We start from the raw sequence: 19,735 nt of genomic DNA, 5'->3' as shown, positions 1-19,735 counted from the left end.
GCGTAAACCTTGTGCAATAAAATATCGGATGATCGTAGGTATTGCATACCGGGCATTTTGATTTTGTCTGATAAACATTTTTGCTGGTTGATGGTTGCGAAATTGAGTTATTTGTCGTCGTAAATGATTGTTTTAAATAAGTAGGTTTTGAATATTGATATTTAGAATGATTTTGATTGTAATTTGGACCCGTTTTTGATATGATATTCTCCTGTTTCTTGCGCGATGACTCCAATGTAGTGAATTTATTTTCGAGATATTTTAAGAATTCATCCAAATTTGGTAGTTCTCTTGGTTCTTTCAGAGAAGCCAAGTACTCGTTGTGAGTCTCTGAGTCCAACTTCTGTGCTAGAATGTGGACTAGCAATGGATCCCAGCTGCTGGTATCCACGCCGAGCTTTTTGATAGCGTTGAGACATTCTGATGCCGAGTCGTGAAGTCGCTTGATGCCGTGAACTGATACTGATTGCATGATAGGGAGGTTCAGTATGATATTGATATGGGATGTGAAAATTAGTTTTTTGTTATTAAATCGTTGATTAAGTAGTTGCCAACAAACGTCATAATTATCTGAGCTGATAGGAAGGTGTTGGATTAAACGTTCCGCTTCTCCTCTCAACTTTGATTTTAAATACTGCATCTTCTGTGCGTCTGATAATGAAGGATTTAGGTGGATGGTTTCCGTAAACAGGTCCTTGAAGGACACCCACTGGTGATAGTTGCCTTCAAAGGTAGGTATATCCATCTGTGGAGTAAGTTTGTCACGATGTTGAGTCGACCACATCTTCTTGTTAATTTCTTTTTTGATATTGCTGTAGCTTTGCTCGTAATAAGAGAATGCTTCTTCATATTCCTCATATTTTCCCTCCAGTTCGCTGTCCAACTCCCAATGTAGCGAGTCTATGATCTGCCATCTAGCTTGGATGCTGCGTAATGCATCTTCCAATTCCCACTTCTCCGTTATATTATTGATGTTGATACCTGTTAACGTACGCTGCAGAGCTCTGAAGTTACTATTTTGCTTTTTTAATAACTCCTTCATTTTCTCAGATAACGTTAGAGTAGAGGTCGAAGCAGACTGAGATTGATGATGTAGAGTAGGCGATGGTGTTCCCTGTCGCTCGGCGGCCTGCTGCTGCGCGCTGGAGCCCGCGCCGCCCGCCGCGCCGCCTTCTCCTGAGGAGCTGGCGAATGCCTCGCCAACCACGAGAATAGTTCTCGATATTGAACTGATAGTCACAGGAAGTAATTAGGCTACACAAACACGTGTCCCGAAAGTTCGAAGTTCGCGATTGTCAGCCCCGCCTGTCCGAAAGGCTCGAAGGACCAATTGATGTGAGGGCCAGGTCCACACACCAATATGATAAGATGATAGAAATGATAAAAGAAGTATATAACTTATGATAATTTGATTTATTTAAACTGATAACTATTCTATAATGATATGATGATGAGTACGTGTCGCGCGCGGTTGATGACGGACAAGAACTGACTTAATTTACGTCGCTAAGGTAAAACTGTTAACATAGCAAAATGTACGGCTATTGGCCCGTACACCAGCATTTTTACAGAATATCAAAATATGGAAATAGATATTCGTCATCAGATGAGTCAGCCTTTTTGTGGCCATGTCGATTATAAACGAAAATAATATTATGATAAGCGCAGTATTTACGTCCATTTGAAATTTGCATGTTTTGTAAAGTGCTATTCTAGATCCCTATAGCTCTCACCTCCAAGCGGTCTGGAAGCAGTAGTGGGCAGCCGTCAGCGCGGCGGGCGACGACGCCTGCGCAGGGTTGTCACACACACACGTAGAGTTGAGCAGGGCTAGTAGAGCGTCCAGTAACAACGGGTACTTCAGCTTGTGAGGGGTGCCGAGCACGAAGTTGCAGGCGAGGCCGTCGAACTTTGGGTTCTCCTGAGAATATAGATAGAGTATTAGGGAGTGGCTAGAAGACATAACAATAAGCTTGACTACTTTGCATGTCACCAATAGAGAGAGAAACAAGGAACTGTGAGAAGATTTTTTATAATATATGTATCCAGACCGCTTTCGGTCACAGCTACTGTGGGTTCTGACTAATGAGAACTTCGTTCATGGGCTCTTATGTGACTGACGTAGCCAATTTTCGCGGTGCCTGTACGACCACCTTTAATTGAAGATTTTGTACCCCATTGGCAGATGCAATGTAATGTAATGTCTTCAACATTTTACCTGATTGTTAATCTCAGCAGTGGTAAGCGCGTAGAACCGTGGCCTCATGGAGCTCTCGTCCTGAGTCAGTCTCCTGTATGCTGCCTCCACATGCGGCACAGAGCAGTAGATACGAGCCGCTAGCTGCCCGCCCTCGGTGGTGGGTTTAGTGCTGCCGGCTGCGCCTGCGCTGGCTTCGGGGGACGGTTGCGCCAGCCCTGGCGCGATTACTAGGTTCCATTCGATCTGGGTAGGTGAAAAGAGAGAAAGTTTACTTATTGCTGCAGCGTAAAAGATACAAAAGTTACAATTAAAAACCATTAATTCAGGTTTATTGTTTGATAAAAAGGATATTCAGCCTCAAACCCATCTCCACAACAACAAAAACCTACGATTCTTTTTCACTATGTAAAGTTATCATGTGATCTTACTGATTATCATGTGAAATATTACATGAAAATCGACTGTCACACGTTACCTGTTGAAGCAGAGACTGTGGCGCGTCGTACAGATGCCTCATGAGGTACTCCAGTATGAGCATCAGCCGGGTGGTGAGCATGAGCTGGTGCGGCAGAACGTTGGCTGCTCGCTTCCTGTCGCTCATCGACAATGTTTCTACCACCTGGGAAGGGACAAATATAAAATAAGACAGCGTACTAATATATACAGCGTGTTTTAGCTGTGGTATTATTGCAGTTGGTGAGTTTAATTTCACATCTTCTAAAATAGCTAGATAATTTCTATTTTGTTCAAGAGTTATACGAATCAGGAGTTATAGGTCTTACCTTGATAATGGCATTAGAGGTCATCAGCAGGACTGACTTCTTCTGCATCAGCGTCAGTGAATGGAACAGGTACACCAGTAGCTGGGCGTGCTCTACATTCAGATCTGAAACAAAAAACAAAATAGCTATTAGATAAATGAGTAAATGGTGCCTTCTTTGTTTATTCTAGTTATCGGCAAAGCCGTCAAAAAAGTTAGGTGTTTTTGGCACGGGAAGGTCGTAGTGCAGTACCTATGTATCTATCAACATATATTAGCTGTATACCATATATAACCCGTGTATAACCATAGTGTAAGCATGTATCTTTGTATGTTACTCAACCCATATTTAGCCAGTCATTAAACATCTCTTGACTCTAGCGGTCCTCTTTTATTTACTAGTCCAACCATATTCCATGGCGACCCTGCCATGCCGTATTTGGTTCGCGGGATAGACATTCTCAAAAAGTATCGCGCTCGTGTGTGAATAAAATGTTTAAATAATTATATAAATATTACGTGAAAATGGGCAATACTAAATCTACAACACCCGCCCCTCCGCGTCAGGACATTTTGTCACAAATTGGATATTCCAATCCGATGTGGAACACCCCTTGAAGGAAAATATGACATTATTGTCTTGGACTGTTATGGCTATATTAATTATGCTAGCGCTGTATGCAGTCTACAAAATAATAATCAAGCTGGAGAGGTGCTTGAACCAGCGAGTAGAAGCGATTGCTGATCGACGTCTGGAAGCCCGGTACCGAGGGCGCGAGGAAGCAGCTCGTCGGGTCTCTTCAAGTGTTTGAGTGTTTAAAAAAATAAATATTTACATATAGTGCTCGTAATATAAATGAATAGTGAAGCGAAACGGTGTTAATAAGTGCGCGTTTACCTCCGCGAACTCGATACTCCCGAACGTACCTAAATGGAATTGTTGCGCATTCCTGACTGATGAACTTTATCACGGTATGATTTTATGGACAATTAATGATAATTAAGGGTATGATTTAATCAAATTGTTTATTTGCATTTATTCTTTATATTATAATTTTACCTATAACGATAAATATAACAGTATAACAATTAAAAAAGTGTTATGGAAAATACTTTAAATGAATACTATGATACTCTTGTGCAGATTAGAAAATATTTAATAAATAAAAACCGGCCAAGTGCGAGTCGGGCTCGCGCACAAAGGGTTCCGTAGCAGCAATTACAGTTAAATCAACCTATCTCAAAAACTATAAGAGATACTTTGATCAAACCAAAAATCGTTGAAAGAGTTAATTAGCAAGCATCACCTCTATTTTTTTTAGAATTTTATACCCCGTAGTTATAAAAATAGAGGGGGGGGGACATACTTTTTACGACTTTGAGAGCTGATATCTCAAAAACCGTTCACTTTAAGAAAAATGTTTTTTAGAAAACTTTATATCATTTTAAAAGACCTTTCCATTGATACCCCACACGGGTATGTACATCGAAAAAAAAAATTTCATCCCTCAGTTACATGTATGGGGGGCCCCACCCCCAATTCTTTTTTTTACTATTTAGTGTCATATTTTTGTAGCGGTTCATACAACACATATTCCCATCAAATTTCATCACTGTAGTACTTATAGTTTCCGAGTAAATCGGCTGTGACAGACGGACAGACGGACAGACGGACAGACGGACATGACGAAACTATAAGGGTTCCGTTTTTGCCATTTTGGCTACGGAACCCTAAAAAGGGTAAATCAAGGTACAGTTGTAAAACTACCACAGTTAAATTAGAACAGGCTAATGGAATTGTTAATGAGTGTGAGGATATTATTTTAAATATTTCTGATGAAGAAAAGGGTTTATTTTATGAGTGTACTCAGCTATATAGTAAAATAAGGTCGGTTTATACGGAAATAACTAGTTTGTGTGTTTTGCCTTCTAGTTCTGATTTTTGTTCAGCCACAATGGAGTTTGATTTAAAGTCCGCATGCAGCTTGATCCCGGTGATGGACGGCGAGGAGGCCACTTCCAAGAAAATGATCGATGCTGTCGAGATGTACGCCGGTATGCTGAATGAAACTGGTAAGTCACTTTTGATAACATTTGTACTGAAAAGCAGACTGTCCGAAAACGCAAAATTACGTATTTTGACTCAGTATACTTCAGTTTCGGAATTAATGAATTAATAAAAGATTTAAACAAGCATTTGTTGGTGAAAAAATCATTTACAGCCATCCAAGCACGTTTACAGCAGGCGACGCAAGGATCAAGGACGATCGACCAATACGGTAGTTATATTGAAAAATTATTCACAGACCTAACCATATCGCAATCCGACGACAATCCCGAGGCTTATGGGGTTCTCAAGCCGCTTAACGAAAAAACGGCTATTAAGAGGTTTTCAGACGGCCTGCGTAGTTCACGGTTAAGTACAATCATAGCCGCCAGGAACTACAGCTCACTATCGGAGGCGATCCAGGCGGCCAAGGACGAGGAGACCATGTCAACGAGTTCCTCGGAAGTGCTACAGTTTTCAGCAACATACAACAGAGGTAGGTCTAATAATTTTATACCGCAGCGACGTGGATATTCGAATTATAACCGTACACGGGATGCGGCCGAGCAGAATTCTTACGATTTTAGCCGAAACTTTAATAATTACAATCGGAATTACAACGGTCGCGGACGCTTTACGTCATCGTCAGCTGGACCGCAGCGAGGAAACATACAGAGAGGCCACTCATCATTTCGCGGAAATTATCGCAACCAAAGAAATGTATTCACGGCGCAAGAACAACAAGAACATAGTAGCGATGCCACTACTACAAATGAAAATGAAAGTATAAATAATCAGTTTTTTCGAGACTAACCACGCTATTCTATCTTTTAACGGGTTATCCAGTTTTGTCCCCTTACGATTAAATAATAAAAAATATTTTTGGCTCATTGATACGGGGGCATCATTATCGGTAATAAGAAAAGAAGTATTGCCACATTCCATTTCCATATATAGAGATGACACTGTCGTCAACGGTATAGGAGGCCAGATTCACTCGTTAGGACATGTTTATTTAAGATTGGTTACAAATGAAAATGATACGTTTGATCACAAGTTTCATGTTTTTAATAACTTGCCATTAAAGGCAGATGGAATTCTCGGTTTAGATTTCTTGGCTAAGTACGAATCGAAAATTAATCTTGAACAAAATACTTTATCTTTGAACAATAACGGAAAAGAATGTTTATTAGGTATTTGTGAAAAACCAAAATCTTATTCTGATGACGTTTTAGTTCTACCTGCAAGATCCGAATCAATTCATCATATTTATTTAGAAAATGATTTGAAAGAAGATGGTGTAGTATGTGCGAAAGAGTTGAGAAAGGATGTGTTTCTAGCAGGATCAATAGTAAAGCCGCGTTGGGGTAAAATTTCTGTGAAAATACTGAATTTAAGTGAAAATGATATTAGTATACCCGTGTTTACACCTGAAATTCATCTACTATCTGAGTATGAAATCTGTAAATTTAACAAATGTAAACGAAACATGGACAGAGCTAAACAACTTTTAAATAACCTAAAATTAAATCATTTGAATGCCGAAGAACAAAAATCATTACAGTCAATATGCGTTAAATATTGTGATATATTTTTTCTTGATGGAGACAAGTTATCAACAACAAATATTAGTGAACAAACTATAGTTTTAAAACCAAACACCAGTCCAGTGTATGTAAAACCATATCGGTTACCAGAATCTCAAAAAAGAGAAATTAATAAACAGATAAATAAAATGCTTGAAGATGATATCATAGAAGAATCACAAAGTGACTGGTCCAGTCCTATTTTATTAGTACCTAAAAAAACAGCTTCTGGTGAAGAACAAAAATGGCGTCTTGTAGTGGATTTTAGAAAATTGAATGAAAATGTGGACGATGATAAGTTTCCACTACCAAACATAACTGAAATACTGGACTCTCTTTCGGGTTCAGTCTACTTTTCCCACCTAGATTTGCAACAAGGTTATTATCAAGTTTCCCTAGCTCCAGATAGTCGTAAGTGCACTGCGTTTACAACTAGCACTGGTCAATATCAAATGAAACGTTTACCAATGGGTCTCAAGACAAGTCCTAGTTCTTTCAGTCGTGTAATGTCAATAGCAATGTCGGGTTTAACATTTGAAAAATGTTTTGTGTATCTGGACGATTTGATAGTTTTTGGAAGAAATTTAGAAATGCATAACAAAAATTTGATAGATGTGTTCGAAAGATTACGAAAAGCCAACTTAAAATTAAATCCCGAAAAATGTCAGTTCTTAAAAAAGGAAATACTTTATCTCGGTCATGTAGTTTCTGCTAATGGAGTAGCACCAGATCCAACCAAAATCAGTACTTTACAAAATTATCCAGTCCCAACCACCGCTGAAGAAGTGAAGAGATTTGTTGCATTCTGTAACTATTATAGAAAATTTGTCCCTTCTTTTGCAGATATAACAAGCCCTTTGAATAAGCTGTGTAGGAAAAATGAACAATTTATTTGGACTAAAGATTGCGATGATGCATTTCAAAATTTAAAAATACTCTTAACTACCCCACCTGTTCTTCAATTTCCAGATTTTTCAGAAAATAACGAGTTTGTCATCCAAACAGATGCGTCAGGCACTGCAATTGGAGCTGTATTATGTAATAAAGATTTAAGGCCTATTGCATATGCCAGTAGACCATTAAATAAAGCAGAAAGAAACTACCCCACTATTCAAAAAGAATTAGTTGCTATTGTGTGGGCAGTAAAGTATTTTAGGCCGTATGTTTATGGTAGATTCTTCACAATAATGACAGACCATAGACCGTTGGTGTACCTTTTTGGAATGAAAGATCCATCCAGCCGGTTATTAAAATTCAGATTATTGCTTGAGGAGTATGATTTTAAAATTATTTATATAAAAGGTAAAGATAATGTAGCTGCAGATGCATTATCTAGAATTTGTGTAACATCTGATGAATTGAAGAGTATGAATGACATGATTATGAATGTTATGACTAGGGCACAAAAGAAGAGAATGGAAGGAAAAGATAAAGATGATGAATTGAAGATCCAAAATGATCTTACTACATCTAGCAACGATTGGCCTAATCAACCAAAAGTTGTGGATATATTGAGAAAACCTTGTGACTCAGTAGAAGTAGTATTAATGACTGGAAAAGAAATATATGCATTAAATAAACAGAATATGATAACAAAGAAAGATGAATATTTAAATTATATTGAAAGTAAAGGAATAAATAGTGTCAATCTTGATTTCAAAGCACAAATGTCGCGAGCCGAGTTTGTGAAGAAATTAAGTTTAATGTGTGAAGATATTGGTATAAAAGAGATATGTATAGTAAAAGATGTTGAAAATGTAAACTTTATTAGAGAAATATGTGAAGAAGTAAATTCAATTAAGAATTGGTCCGGACCACGAATATGCATAATAAGAGGTATAAAGAAAATTATTGACGAGAATGAAAAGAAATTTATTATTAACGACTTCCATTTACTGCCTACCAGTGGCCACTCAGGTATGCGCAGGATGGTAAACAATATAAAGAGACGATATTACTGGCCAGGTATCGAAAAGGACGTCCAAGAATTTATACAAAAATGTACGAAATGTCAAAAAATGAAACATTCTCGTTATATTAAAGAACCGATGCAAATAACAACAACAGCCACATCGGCTTTCGATAAGATATTCTTAGATTTAGTTGGACCTTTAGATAGAGATGACGAAGGAAATTGCTACATTCTTACAGTACAGTGTGAGTTGACCAAATTTATACAGGCATTCCCCATTCAAAATAAAGAAACAGTAACTGTAGCCAAAGAGTTTGTTCAAAATTTTATTTTAAAATTCGGTATTCCCAGGGTTATAGCAACAGATAGAGGCTCGGAGTTCATTTCAGCAACAATGGAACAGGTTTGTAAATTATTAGAAATAGAGAAATTATGTTCCACAGCTTACCATCACCAGTCTATTGGGGCTCTTGAAAATACACACAAACACTTGGGTGCATTTTTAAGAATCCAATGTGACTCTCATCCCGGCACTTGGAGTTACTGGTTACCCTTTTGGACATTTAGTTTTAATAGTACAGTACACACAGAAACTAAATATACTCCGTATGAACTAGTTTTTGGAAAACAATGTAACATTCCTTGTAGAATTAATAATGAAATAGACCCTTTGTATAACATAGATAATTATCCCTTACAGCTTAAGTATAGATTACAGGTAGCTCTTAAAGATGCTCGAAATAATTTGATTATAAGCAAACAGAAAAGAAAAGAAATGTATGATAAATCTGCTAACCCCATAGTATATGCTAAAGACGATTTGGTTTTGTTAAAGAATGAAACAGGGCGTAAATTAGATCCTTTGTTTGATGGTCCCTATACTGTACTTGAAGATGTAGGTTGTAATGTGAAAGTAATCAAGGATGGAAAGGTTCAGTTAGTTCATAAAAATAGGACAAAGCCATATGTAACTATCAAATAATCAATGTTAATCAATATTATAATAATATCTTGTATGCTATAAAAATAATGAAAAATGTATTTTTATTATTTTTTATGTACCCCCGGAGGTGCAGTACCTATGTATCTATCAACATATATTAGCTGTATACCATATATAACCCGTGTATAAAATAAAATAAAAAATAAAATATTTACTAGTCCAACCATATTCCAGTAGCAGTCGGCCGGCCATATATGGCGATCTGGTAAACGAGTCTCACAAGCGTAGCGCGAGATGCCTTCCAACCCGCTGGACCGATGACCTTAGATATATAATATGTAGCCGATATTTTTTGGATGAGGAAAGCAGAGGAGTGTTGTGGCGCTTCTTGCGAGAGGCTTATGTTCAGCAGTGGACGATTACACCTGTGGGTAGTCACTCACCCTCGTAGTCGTGGTCCTGCGCCGGCTGCGGCTGCAGCGCGCACTCCTGCAGCGTGTGCACCAGCTTGTGCCACATGGACAGGATGCAGTTCTCTCTCTCCGCCGCCGGCTTGGACAGCACCATGCTGCCGAGCAGCTTCACCACGCGGGGTCCCACCTGAGAACAAGGGATGAAATTTTAGTAGGGATATTTTGAGAGTGGATCGCAAGTATTGCTGCCCTTAAAGCTTAAAGTTTGATAAACAAATGTTAAACTAAAGATAAAGAAACAATGGCAGATGTTAAATAAATGGGGGTAGGATGAAAGATTACGGAGATACAATTACAACAATACAGAATGAACCTGGCCGCGTGGCTTAGGGTCTCCGCTGCGTTTAGTAAATACCCGGAGAGGATGCCCTTCGGTGCCCGCGCGGCGGAAGCCCTTACATCTCTTCAGCCCTCCTATTCAGCGTCTATGTAATAAATTAATAATAAATCACCTGCAGCGGAGTCTTATTAGCAGCGCTATCAGCTGGCACGGTCAGCAGCTGCTGCTGCAGCGCGGGCAGCAGCGAGGCGAAGCCGGGCGCGCCGCTCAAGTTGTGCAGGTAGCGGACTAGAGCCGAGCTGAACTGGCTGTATAGAGCGCCTAGACGAGGTCCGAAGCACGAGGATATTGTGCCTGTGGAGAGTTGTACGGTTAAATATAAAATTCATAGGGAATGTTTTAGTATTGACATGCCTGCCTCCGCATGCGAAGCGCAAGTTCCTACACCGTTCGAGCAGTGAAATCGAAACACGATTTTTTTATGGCTCAGGAGAGTTGGCACCTATCAGAAAATGCGTCTCATTACCTCAGCACTGCTCTCACAGTAAAACACTGCAACTAGGCTCTATGATTTACCCCGCTCTCACACGTATTAGCCAAGCCCGCTAGTAACATCTGTTCGGCAGCGCCAGGGTTGCCACAACTCACCAGTATCAGTCCTAGCGGTCTCCCTATCCAGGTCCTTGGCCAGGGCCGCCAGCAGCGCCACGTGTGAGTCGTGCAGCTGCAGCGCCGACGCGCCGAGCCGCTCCGCCCCGGGGCTGATGATCTCGGCGGTGAGGAGCGTGAAGATCTCCGTGGCCAGAGCTATGTACTGTGGAGGAGGTTGGAGGTTAATGTTTGAAACTCCATAGTGGATTTCTCAGCAGTGCAGTATGAAATATAAGAAAAAGAATTATAGGTATATGATAACTGTCCCTAAACACAAAACAAATATAGTGCTGATAATGGAGATAATAATAGGTGTATCAAAGAATAAGGCGGCGCAGCCTGTATAGCTGTGAACTATGGCAACATAACCCCTAAGATTCACGATCTCCGGCCTGTTACGCCTCCGAAGCTGCAAGTGAGTCAAGTATAACTGCTCATTACAATACAGCATTAACCGCTGCAATTACAACCCTAAAACTCACAGAATAAGGCTCAGCCTTGTCCGGCACGAGGGCGGGCTGCGCGGGCGCAGTATCAGGCTCGGTGGCGCCGCCGCCGCCGCTCTCCGCCGCGTCCGGAGCCACCAGTGTGGACTCGAACCAGAGACCGAATAACGGCTCGCTGTCTTCTGGAATAAACGGGTGGCATTAGTTTGTGTCACTACAATAATGATGTATTAGCTTTTTAACGACCTGAGGAATAGTAAAATTGCAGATAAATGCAATTTACGGGCTTCCATGCTACCAGCAACTGTGTGGGTATATCTGTTGGTATTTGTAAATTATTTGGCAAAAATCACTTGCTTGAACCTCGCCACCCTAAGCCTATATAAGCAGCTACAGACGCTGACCCACTCTCTTTCTGTTACACGATATTCAATATGGCTGACGTATACCTTCTAAAATAATATAAATTTATTATAAGAAAATTAAACGCTGATTAAACGAATATCTTTCTACAAAGCGTTAAACTCTGTTTCACTTTTTTGTCCTAAATGATCCCCAAAAACCAACAATATCACTTGGTACACCAGGTAGAGTAACTACTAATAACAGTGGCGAACACACAAACTTTTCTCATACCACAAGCCAAAATCTTGTCGCAATTTTTCGGTCAAGTGACGTGAACCTATGTGTACGCACCGTCATCAGTCTCCGAGTCCTCGGAGCACAGGATCATGTCGTGGAAGTAGACGGTGGAGTCGCTGCGGTCGGGGTCGGCGTCGTGCTGCTTCTGTACCACTGCGCGCTTTAGGGCTGTGGCCTTGCGGTATGAGACCACCGCTAGGGCTACCAGCAACTGTTGGGCGGAAAGGAGATTTTAAAAACAACAGCAAAAACAAGAGTCGTACAGTAATCATGTATGTCTTGAATCAAATATTGATTGACGGCGCTACAGTGAGTGATACTAGTTGGTCGTAAGATCGCAGGGCGCTCTGTCATTTGTCTGATCTTTGTTTACAACAGTTTTTGAAAGCTGTAGGAACTAAGCTCAGTTTAGTGAGCCAAAAAATAAAATAAAATAATAAATAAAAAATAAGAACTTCAGGACGTACTCGTAACAGGATTAACAACATACCTGATGCAGCGGAGCAGCGGCAGCCAATCGGCGGGCTCGCTGGTGAGCCGTGTACTGCGCGAAGATGATTGGCGGAGCGGGAGTGGGCGTGGCCACGGGAGTGCCTGAAGATAGCGCTTCTAGCCTCGCGTCGGCCAGTAGCGCGCCGAGCCAGGCCAAGCAGCGGCCGCCTAGTGCCACCCAGACTGCGCTTAGACCTTGTTGCCTAAGAATGAGAGTAATTTTATCAGCATTTAGTTACGTTCAGTCTTTTCAACTCTGTAGTTATCCTACTATCATACTATCTGTGTGGCAGATTAAAACGCTCTCTAACATGATTATGTTTAAAATTTACCCATTAAAATTTGCCCCGTTTTCATGCTTAATGGCCCACCTTAGAGGCTAAATGCGGAAAATCAGCTTTCCACGATAGATAGATGATGAAATATGTGACGCACCCCTTCGATCTAGCACGTCACATTAAAATCGTTTGTAGAAATCGTTTGTGAAAATCGTTTGTGAAGCTGATCGAAGAGCAAGCAGGGATTCTTCCTATTGTAGGGCAGGGCAGGTGCTTGAAAATGAGAAGGCTTTTTTCTTCTATTATTAGGAGGCTTCTTTGCTTCTTGGAGGCTGCGAGCGGAATGAACGAGGCGGCCCGGACCGCCTATATTTAAATGCGCTCTCCGCCGCGCGGGCGGTGGGAGGCGGGGCAAGAAATGCGTCGACCAATCAGAGCGCTTTGTACCATAAGCGCCCTCATTGGTACTATCTATTATCGCGCCTAACAAGCCTCATAGTTTATTTATTAATAAACTTATAACTAGGTATATTTACAACTATTAAAACTATTACTAGATATTATACCTACTACAAACAATGATTATGACTTTATTAGATCTTTACCTACCTATAAACATAACCAAATAAACTTTATTAAACTTAAACAATTCGAATTATAAACAATTAAATAATCAACTAATCTAAACAGTCTTGAACATCTCTCCCGCCGCAGCTCTTGTAGCTGGAATCTTGCGTGTTCAAGTGTTGACTGGCAGGATGACCAATTTCTTCGTAGGCCGCCGGAGTACCCCTCTGTTGGTGCGCACGTCGACTGTTCGCACCTCGCCGTCTGGACCGGGGTAGGTAGACACGACGACTCCGCGTGGCCAGCAGTTCCTTGGTAGAGTCCCGTCCGCGATGAGCACGAGGTCGTCCTTCTTGATGGCCCCGTTGGTGGCTCGGGGCTCCCGCCGGTGTTGCAGCTTCGGTAGGTATTCTCGTACCCAGCGCGCCCAGAACATGAATGCCAGGCGTTGACTCTTCCTCCAGTCCTTGCGGCCGGCCTCGTCGTCCTCGGTGAAGGCTCCCGGCAGCGGCACTCGTGACGGCGCGCCCAGCAGGAAGTGGTTCGGCGTGAGTGATGAAGTCGCACCGAATATAACGCTCTTCATGCGATACTCGGTAGGCGGGCCGGTGCGTCGATCTCCCCTCCATAGGAAGCGCTGCATGTCGCGATCTTCTTCTCGGATGTGAACGCGCATGAACATATCTTTTATGTCCGCGCTCACCGCCACTGCATGTTGCCGGAACCGCATGAGGACCCCCGGGAGTGACTGCAGGAGGTCTGGGCCGGGCAGCAGCATGTCGTTGAGACTTGTCCCTCTCGTTCGAGCGGCGGCGTCGTGGACGATCCTCAGTTTCTCCGGCTTCTGAGGGTTGATGACAGCGAAGTGAGGCAGGTACCAGATCTTCTCGTTTTTCTCACGCGGCGCCTCCTCAGCGTAGCCGCTGTCGAGCAGCACCTGCATCTGTGCGTTGTACCGCGTCTTCATAGCTTCGTTCTTGTCCAGCTTCCTCTCGAGTAACTCGAGTCGCTTCATTGTACTCGAGTAGTTGTCTGGTGGCCGAGGGTCGTCTTCCTTCCACAGGAGGCATGTTTCGTAGCCTCCCGCCGGTAGCGCGCGCGTGCCCTCCTCTAACTGTGCAAGCGCGCGTCGCTCGGCCTCTGTGTATGATTTCTTCTTGTCGACGCACAGCGACTCGAGTGCGAAGTGGTCCCGCATCATTTTTTCCATTGTCTCTTCTTGAAGCGGCTGCACCGTGAGGTGGTGCACGCGCTGCACTGCCGGCTGTCGGTACTGCACGCCGTGTAGCACCCACCCGAGCGTCGTGAGTGACGCCACAGGTTGTCCGCGCGCGCCCGACTTGAAAGCGTGCGTGAGCAGCAACTCCCAGTTATCTTGCCCGAGCAGGATGGTGGCGGCGCCTCGCTCATAGAGGATGTCTTCTTTGATGTCCTGTAGGTGTGGGCAGCTCTCGATGATCCCCGCAGGCACCGTCTGAGGCGAGACACCGATGTCCGGCACTGTGCGCGCGCAGATGTCGACTTCGCTCGTGTTGCGCCCGCAGATCTTCAAGTTGACTCGGCGCGACTCACTGGCGTCGATCTTCATGCCCGACACCCCTTCTATGTAAAAGGGTGACGGCGGTCCCGTCGCTCCGATCTGCTGCGCGACTGCTGACTCGATGAGTGTGCACGTCGACCCGTCGTCTAGTAGCGCGTAGGTGCCGAGCGACCCCTTTGGCCCGGTGACTCGTACTTGTAGTATCTTCAGGAGCCCCGTTGCACTTCTTTCTTCTCGCGCTGTTGTTACTGCTTCAGATTCTTGCGATTGGACGACTTGCGTACTGGCGGTCGATGCGTAGGTACCGCCATGCAGCAGCGGATGGTGCATGTAGGTACACCCGTCCTTGTCGCACTGCTTCGGCTTGCAGGAGTGTCGGTACTTGCGGATCTTCATGCAGCGGAAACATAGTTTGTATTTCTTCGCTATGTCCCACCTCGCAGGTACTTCGGCTCGCTTCAGTGTCGGACAGGCGGCAGCTTCATGCTTCTCGCCGCAGATGGGGCACGCAGGCTTCGCAGCTGTAGTTGTGTCGACGTGGTACGTGCGCGCAGTCTTCTTTGGCGCGGGCTCCCGCCGGTCACTCGCTGCGATGTCCATGGGCGCGAAGCGGCTGCACCGTGCCGCGGCCCGCTTGGCGAACTGCGTCAGCTTCACTAGGTCGGGGATGTCTTCAGGCTGCTCGGTGATGTAGGTGTAGCACTCGTTGCGCAGTGTGGCCGGCAGCTTTTCCACGACGTTGTTGACGATCTCCGCATTGTGTAGGTACTGCTCCTTCTTCAATGCCACCACTGTGGCCGTCGCGTTGGTCATCGTCGCGGCGAAGTCGCAGATGGCCTTCGGAGTGTCGACGATCTTCGGTAGTCTGCGCAGCTTCTCCATCTCGTGAATGATGAGTGCGTCCGGCCTCCCGAATTGCGCAGACAGCAGCTCCATCACTTCTTTCGTAGAGGGCGTCCCGATGAACAGGCAGTGGACGACCTCCTTCGCTGCTCCTTTGATGGCTCTGCGCAGTCGAGACAGGTTCTCTTGCTCCGTGAGGGACTGCGCAGATTCTTCATAGGCCGCCTTGAATGGCAGCCAATCACTCGAAGCCCCGCTGAACGTTGGTAGCTCGTTGACATGGCGCGGCGCGGCGACATGTTGAGGCGGCGACGGCAGCGCACGTGCAGCGAGGGCGATGGCTTCGGCTAGCTCCTTGTAGTCGAAGGCGCTCGGTCGTGGGTCGTAGCGATGCTGCACCGGACGCGGCGGCTCGTACACGTGCGGCTCTGACGTGTACGGGTTCGGTGGCAGCTGTACTCTCGGCTCGTCGGCACCCATGGGACACGGCTCACGACGTGCAGACGGCGGCGCGGCGTTCTCCAGTGCGGCTCCCGGTGGACTGGCTTCGATGCACGGCTCTGGCATCGATGTCCGGCGTGGGAGGCCCGCTGTCGCTCCGGCGTCTTCTCTCGGCACGGCGTGATGTGGTTGCATGGTCAGCGCGAGAGTACTTTGTTGTACCCACTCGGACATGCGGACACCCCTTATGGTGGAGGTGTCGTCTTCTTCTTCTTCATCGTCCGTTTCTTCTTCCAGCATGGCCACCCGTACGGCGGCTAACTCCATTTGTTTCTTCAGAAGCTCTTCCTTGGCCTTCAGCAACTCCCGGCGGCGACCCTTTGAAGACGCATTTGAACATGCGCGACGTGGCGTGTGCGGCTTGACGGGCTTCGGCGTCGCAGGGGTAGGCGCGGGGGGCGCGGGGGCAGGGACACGGGCTGTAGCGGAGGCGGGCGCCGTGACTTCCGAGGCGGCCGCAGTGCTTGATGCTTCGTTCGATGTGTCCGTGGATGCTCCCGTCGACGTGTAGGTATCCCCGCTGCTCGTGGTTGCCGTCGTCGCGGTGGCCTCAGTACCGGTGCTGTCCGTGGCACCGGCTACCGAGGCTGACTTGGAGGCGCTTCTTGTGTTCACCATGCTTGATCTTCAATCCGGCGCTCGAATGGACCAGAAAATGTGCTTGGTCCACAATACGGCTCGAATGGACCAGAAAATGTGACGCACCCCTTCGATCTAGCACGTCACATTAAAATCGTTTGTAGAAATCGTTTGTGAAAATCGTTTGTGAAGCTGATCGAAGAGCAAGCAGGGATTCTTCCTATTGTAGGGCAGGGCAGGTGCTTGAAAATGAGAAGGCTTTTTTCTTCTATTATTAGGAGGCTTCTTTGCTTCTTGGAGGCTGCGAGCGGAATGAACGAGGCGGCCCGGACCGCCTATATTTAAATGCGCTCTCCGCCGCGCGGGCGGTGGGAGGCGGGGCAAGAAATGCGTCGACCAATCAGAGCGCTTTGCACCATAAGCGCCCTCATTGGTACTATCTATTATCGCGCCTAACAAGCCTCATAGTTTATTTATTAATAAACTTATAACTAGGTATATTTACAACTATTAAAACTATTACTAGATATTATACCTACTACAAACAATGATTATGACTTTATTAGATCTTTACCTACCTATAAACATAACCAAATAAACTTTATTAAACTTAAACAATTCGAATTATAAACAATTAAATAATCAACTAATCTAAACAGTCTTGAACAAAATATGTCGAGGCTTATCCCACACTACTCACATCTTAGTCAAGTTGTGCGCGCGCGCCGGCGGCTTGGCGGGGCTCTTGCCAGGGGCGGGCGGCGCGGGGGCGGCGCCCAGCGCGTGCTGTAGGCCACACACCACCACCCAGCACGCTATCATCAGGTGGTTCTGGTATACCTGCGGAGAGGGATATAAGGAGGGGTTTGTATATCCTATGTAATGACTTCTTTTATTCACAAAACCTTTGCAAGATAAGATAAATACTGTTTATGGCACAGTTTCACATTATAGAAATGAAAATAAATAGTACAATCGGCGGCCTTATAAATAAAAGTAATCTCTTCCAGACAACCACATAGCAAGCTCGTACAAATGAACTTGCGACTCAGCTGTGAAATAAGAGATGAAGTTGCTGAATTGATACCAGCTTGGCTTGGCTGTTATGCCTATTGCGACAAGCAAGCGTTTTCAACCCTCTCGTATACATGTTATCATTCGTTACTAAATACAAAATGCAAGACCGTAATTTTGGTCAATATCACAGATTTGTTTGTCACTTTTCTAATGTGACTTCTACTAGGTTCATAAACGTGAACTCACGTATCCGCCAGCGCGCGTGGACTGCTTGAAGGTCTCGCCGACGGTGCTGTAGAGGCTGAGCGCTTGCTCCCCCAACTCTTTCTTACACATGTTCATAAACGCAACATGCGATGTCATCATTTTACCCAACATTTCTTACTATGACTTCCACTAGGTTCATAAATGTCAACTCACATATCCCCCGGCTCGTGTGGACTGCTTGAAGGTCTCGCCGACGGTGCTGTAGAGGCTGAGCGCGCTCTCCACCAGCGTGGCCGTCTGCTGCTCGCTCTCCTCGTCCTTGGGGTGCAGGGACGCCTGGGAATTTGCATGTTATGGTTAAAATATGTAGGTATATTTTATTTGGTTTGGAAAGAGTAGCACCTCTTGGGTATAGCCCAGTGCAGTGTAGCCCAGTATGAAAGAAATAAATAATTTATTTGACACAGACAGCATCAAAACATCTCTCAGTGACACAATAGGTAGTAAAAATAAAAAAATAGTATGGGGCCGTCCATTAATCACGTGAGGCTCAAAGGGGGGGGAGGGGGTACTGAAAACCTCACGAAACATCACGAGGGGGGAGGGGGGGTTCTCGTTAGACATCACGTGTAAGTATTAATTTTTTGTCAAAAATTAGGTATTTCTGAACCGATATTTTGGACGACGCAAAAATTTTAACGATTTGTAGTATGACCTATTTTTTTTCTAGTCAAAAATTGCCTTTGAATATACTTCCAAAAAAATACACGTGATCCAGGGGGGGGAGGGGGGGTTGGTCCCAAACCTCACCAAATATCACCAGGGGGGAGAGGGGGGTCAAAAAATGAGAAAAACGACCTCACGTGATTAATGGACGGCCCCTATACACAAGACGGAACACAAGTGATAATCTAATTTAAATTTGTTGTAATGACAAAAAGGTGTCCACTCAGCTAATGCAGCGCAATTTATGCGCCTAGCGTTATGCTACTGCTACATATTGCTCTCTCGCTAAAGCACTCTCCAATTAATTCAGCAACCTCTACGATCGATCAGTGAACGTCCACGCTTTGCTTGACTGTTCATGACCTCCAATCATTAGATCTTTTATTCACTGACCTGAGCAGTAGCGCACAGCAGCCAGGCGGTGCTGACGTCGCTGAGCGTGGAGACGCGCTCCGGCGTGAACGGCTCCAAGCACGGCAGCGACAGCGCCAGCCGGCACACGTGCACCTCGTTCACCAGGAAGTGGAGCCTGCAGTGTGGGGGGGGTGGGGGGTAGTGTCACTCACCTGGGCAGTAGCGCACAGCAGCCAGGCGGTGCTGACGTCGCTGAGCGTGGAGACGCGCTCCGGCGTGAACGGCTCCAAGCACGGCAGCGACAGCGCCAGCCGGCACACGTGCACCTCGTTCACCAGGAAGTGGAGCCTGCAGTGTGGGGGGGGTGGGGGGTAGTGTCACTCACCTGGGCAGTAGCGCACAGCAGCCAGGCGGTGCTGACGTCGCTGAGCGTGGAGACGCGCTCCGGCGTGAACGGCTCCAGGCACGGCAGCGACAGCGCCAGCCGGCACACGTGCACCTCGTTCACCAGGAAGTGGAGCCTGTGGGGGTAGGGATAGAGGTTAGTTTGGTGTAGCTGAATGGAATATTCTGATTTTAAGGGTTGACCTATCCTAATCCTAACTAATATTATAAATGTGAAAGTAACTGTGTCTGTCTGTCTGTCTGTTACTCTTTCACGCCAAAACTACTCCACGGATTTGAATGAAAT

The 19,735-nt window shown here is 44.9% G+C and overlaps 1 protein-coding gene across 1 annotated transcript in view; it reads right to left on the bottom strand.

The window, feature by feature from the left end:
• The window catches only part of LOC105386572 (E3 ubiquitin-protein ligase UBR4), an 80,642-nt gene that overhangs the window by 58,030 nt on the left and 2,877 nt on the right, over positions 1 to 19,735 (bottom strand). The window contains exons 7-19 of the mRNA XM_048625952.1: positions 19,430 to 19,565; positions 18,178 to 18,300; positions 17,441 to 17,580; positions 12,431 to 12,635; positions 11,995 to 12,151; positions 11,335 to 11,480; positions 10,850 to 11,015; positions 10,374 to 10,555; positions 9,892 to 10,048; positions 2,983 to 3,086; positions 2,676 to 2,819; positions 2,219 to 2,443; positions 1,734 to 1,921 (exon numbers count right to left, since the gene is read on the bottom strand). Of these exons, the coding sequence (XP_048481909.1) occupies positions 1,734 to 1,921; positions 2,219 to 2,443; positions 2,676 to 2,819; positions 2,983 to 3,086; positions 9,892 to 10,048; positions 10,374 to 10,555; positions 10,850 to 11,015; positions 11,335 to 11,480; positions 11,995 to 12,151; positions 12,431 to 12,635; positions 17,441 to 17,580; positions 18,178 to 18,300; positions 19,430 to 19,565 (2,073 nt within the window). The remainder of the gene's footprint in view (positions 1 to 1,733; positions 1,922 to 2,218; positions 2,444 to 2,675; positions 2,820 to 2,982; positions 3,087 to 9,891; positions 10,049 to 10,373; positions 10,556 to 10,849; positions 11,016 to 11,334; positions 11,481 to 11,994; positions 12,152 to 12,430; positions 12,636 to 17,440; positions 17,581 to 18,177; positions 18,301 to 19,429; positions 19,566 to 19,735) is intronic.

Source organism: Plutella xylostella, chromosome 15 (assembly GCF_932276165.1).
Source record: "Plutella xylostella chromosome 15, ilPluXylo3.1, whole genome shotgun sequence".
Classification (NCBI taxonomy): domain Eukaryota; kingdom Metazoa; phylum Arthropoda; class Insecta; order Lepidoptera; family Plutellidae; genus Plutella; species Plutella xylostella.
This window is presented reverse-complemented; position numbering and strand designations above follow the sequence as displayed.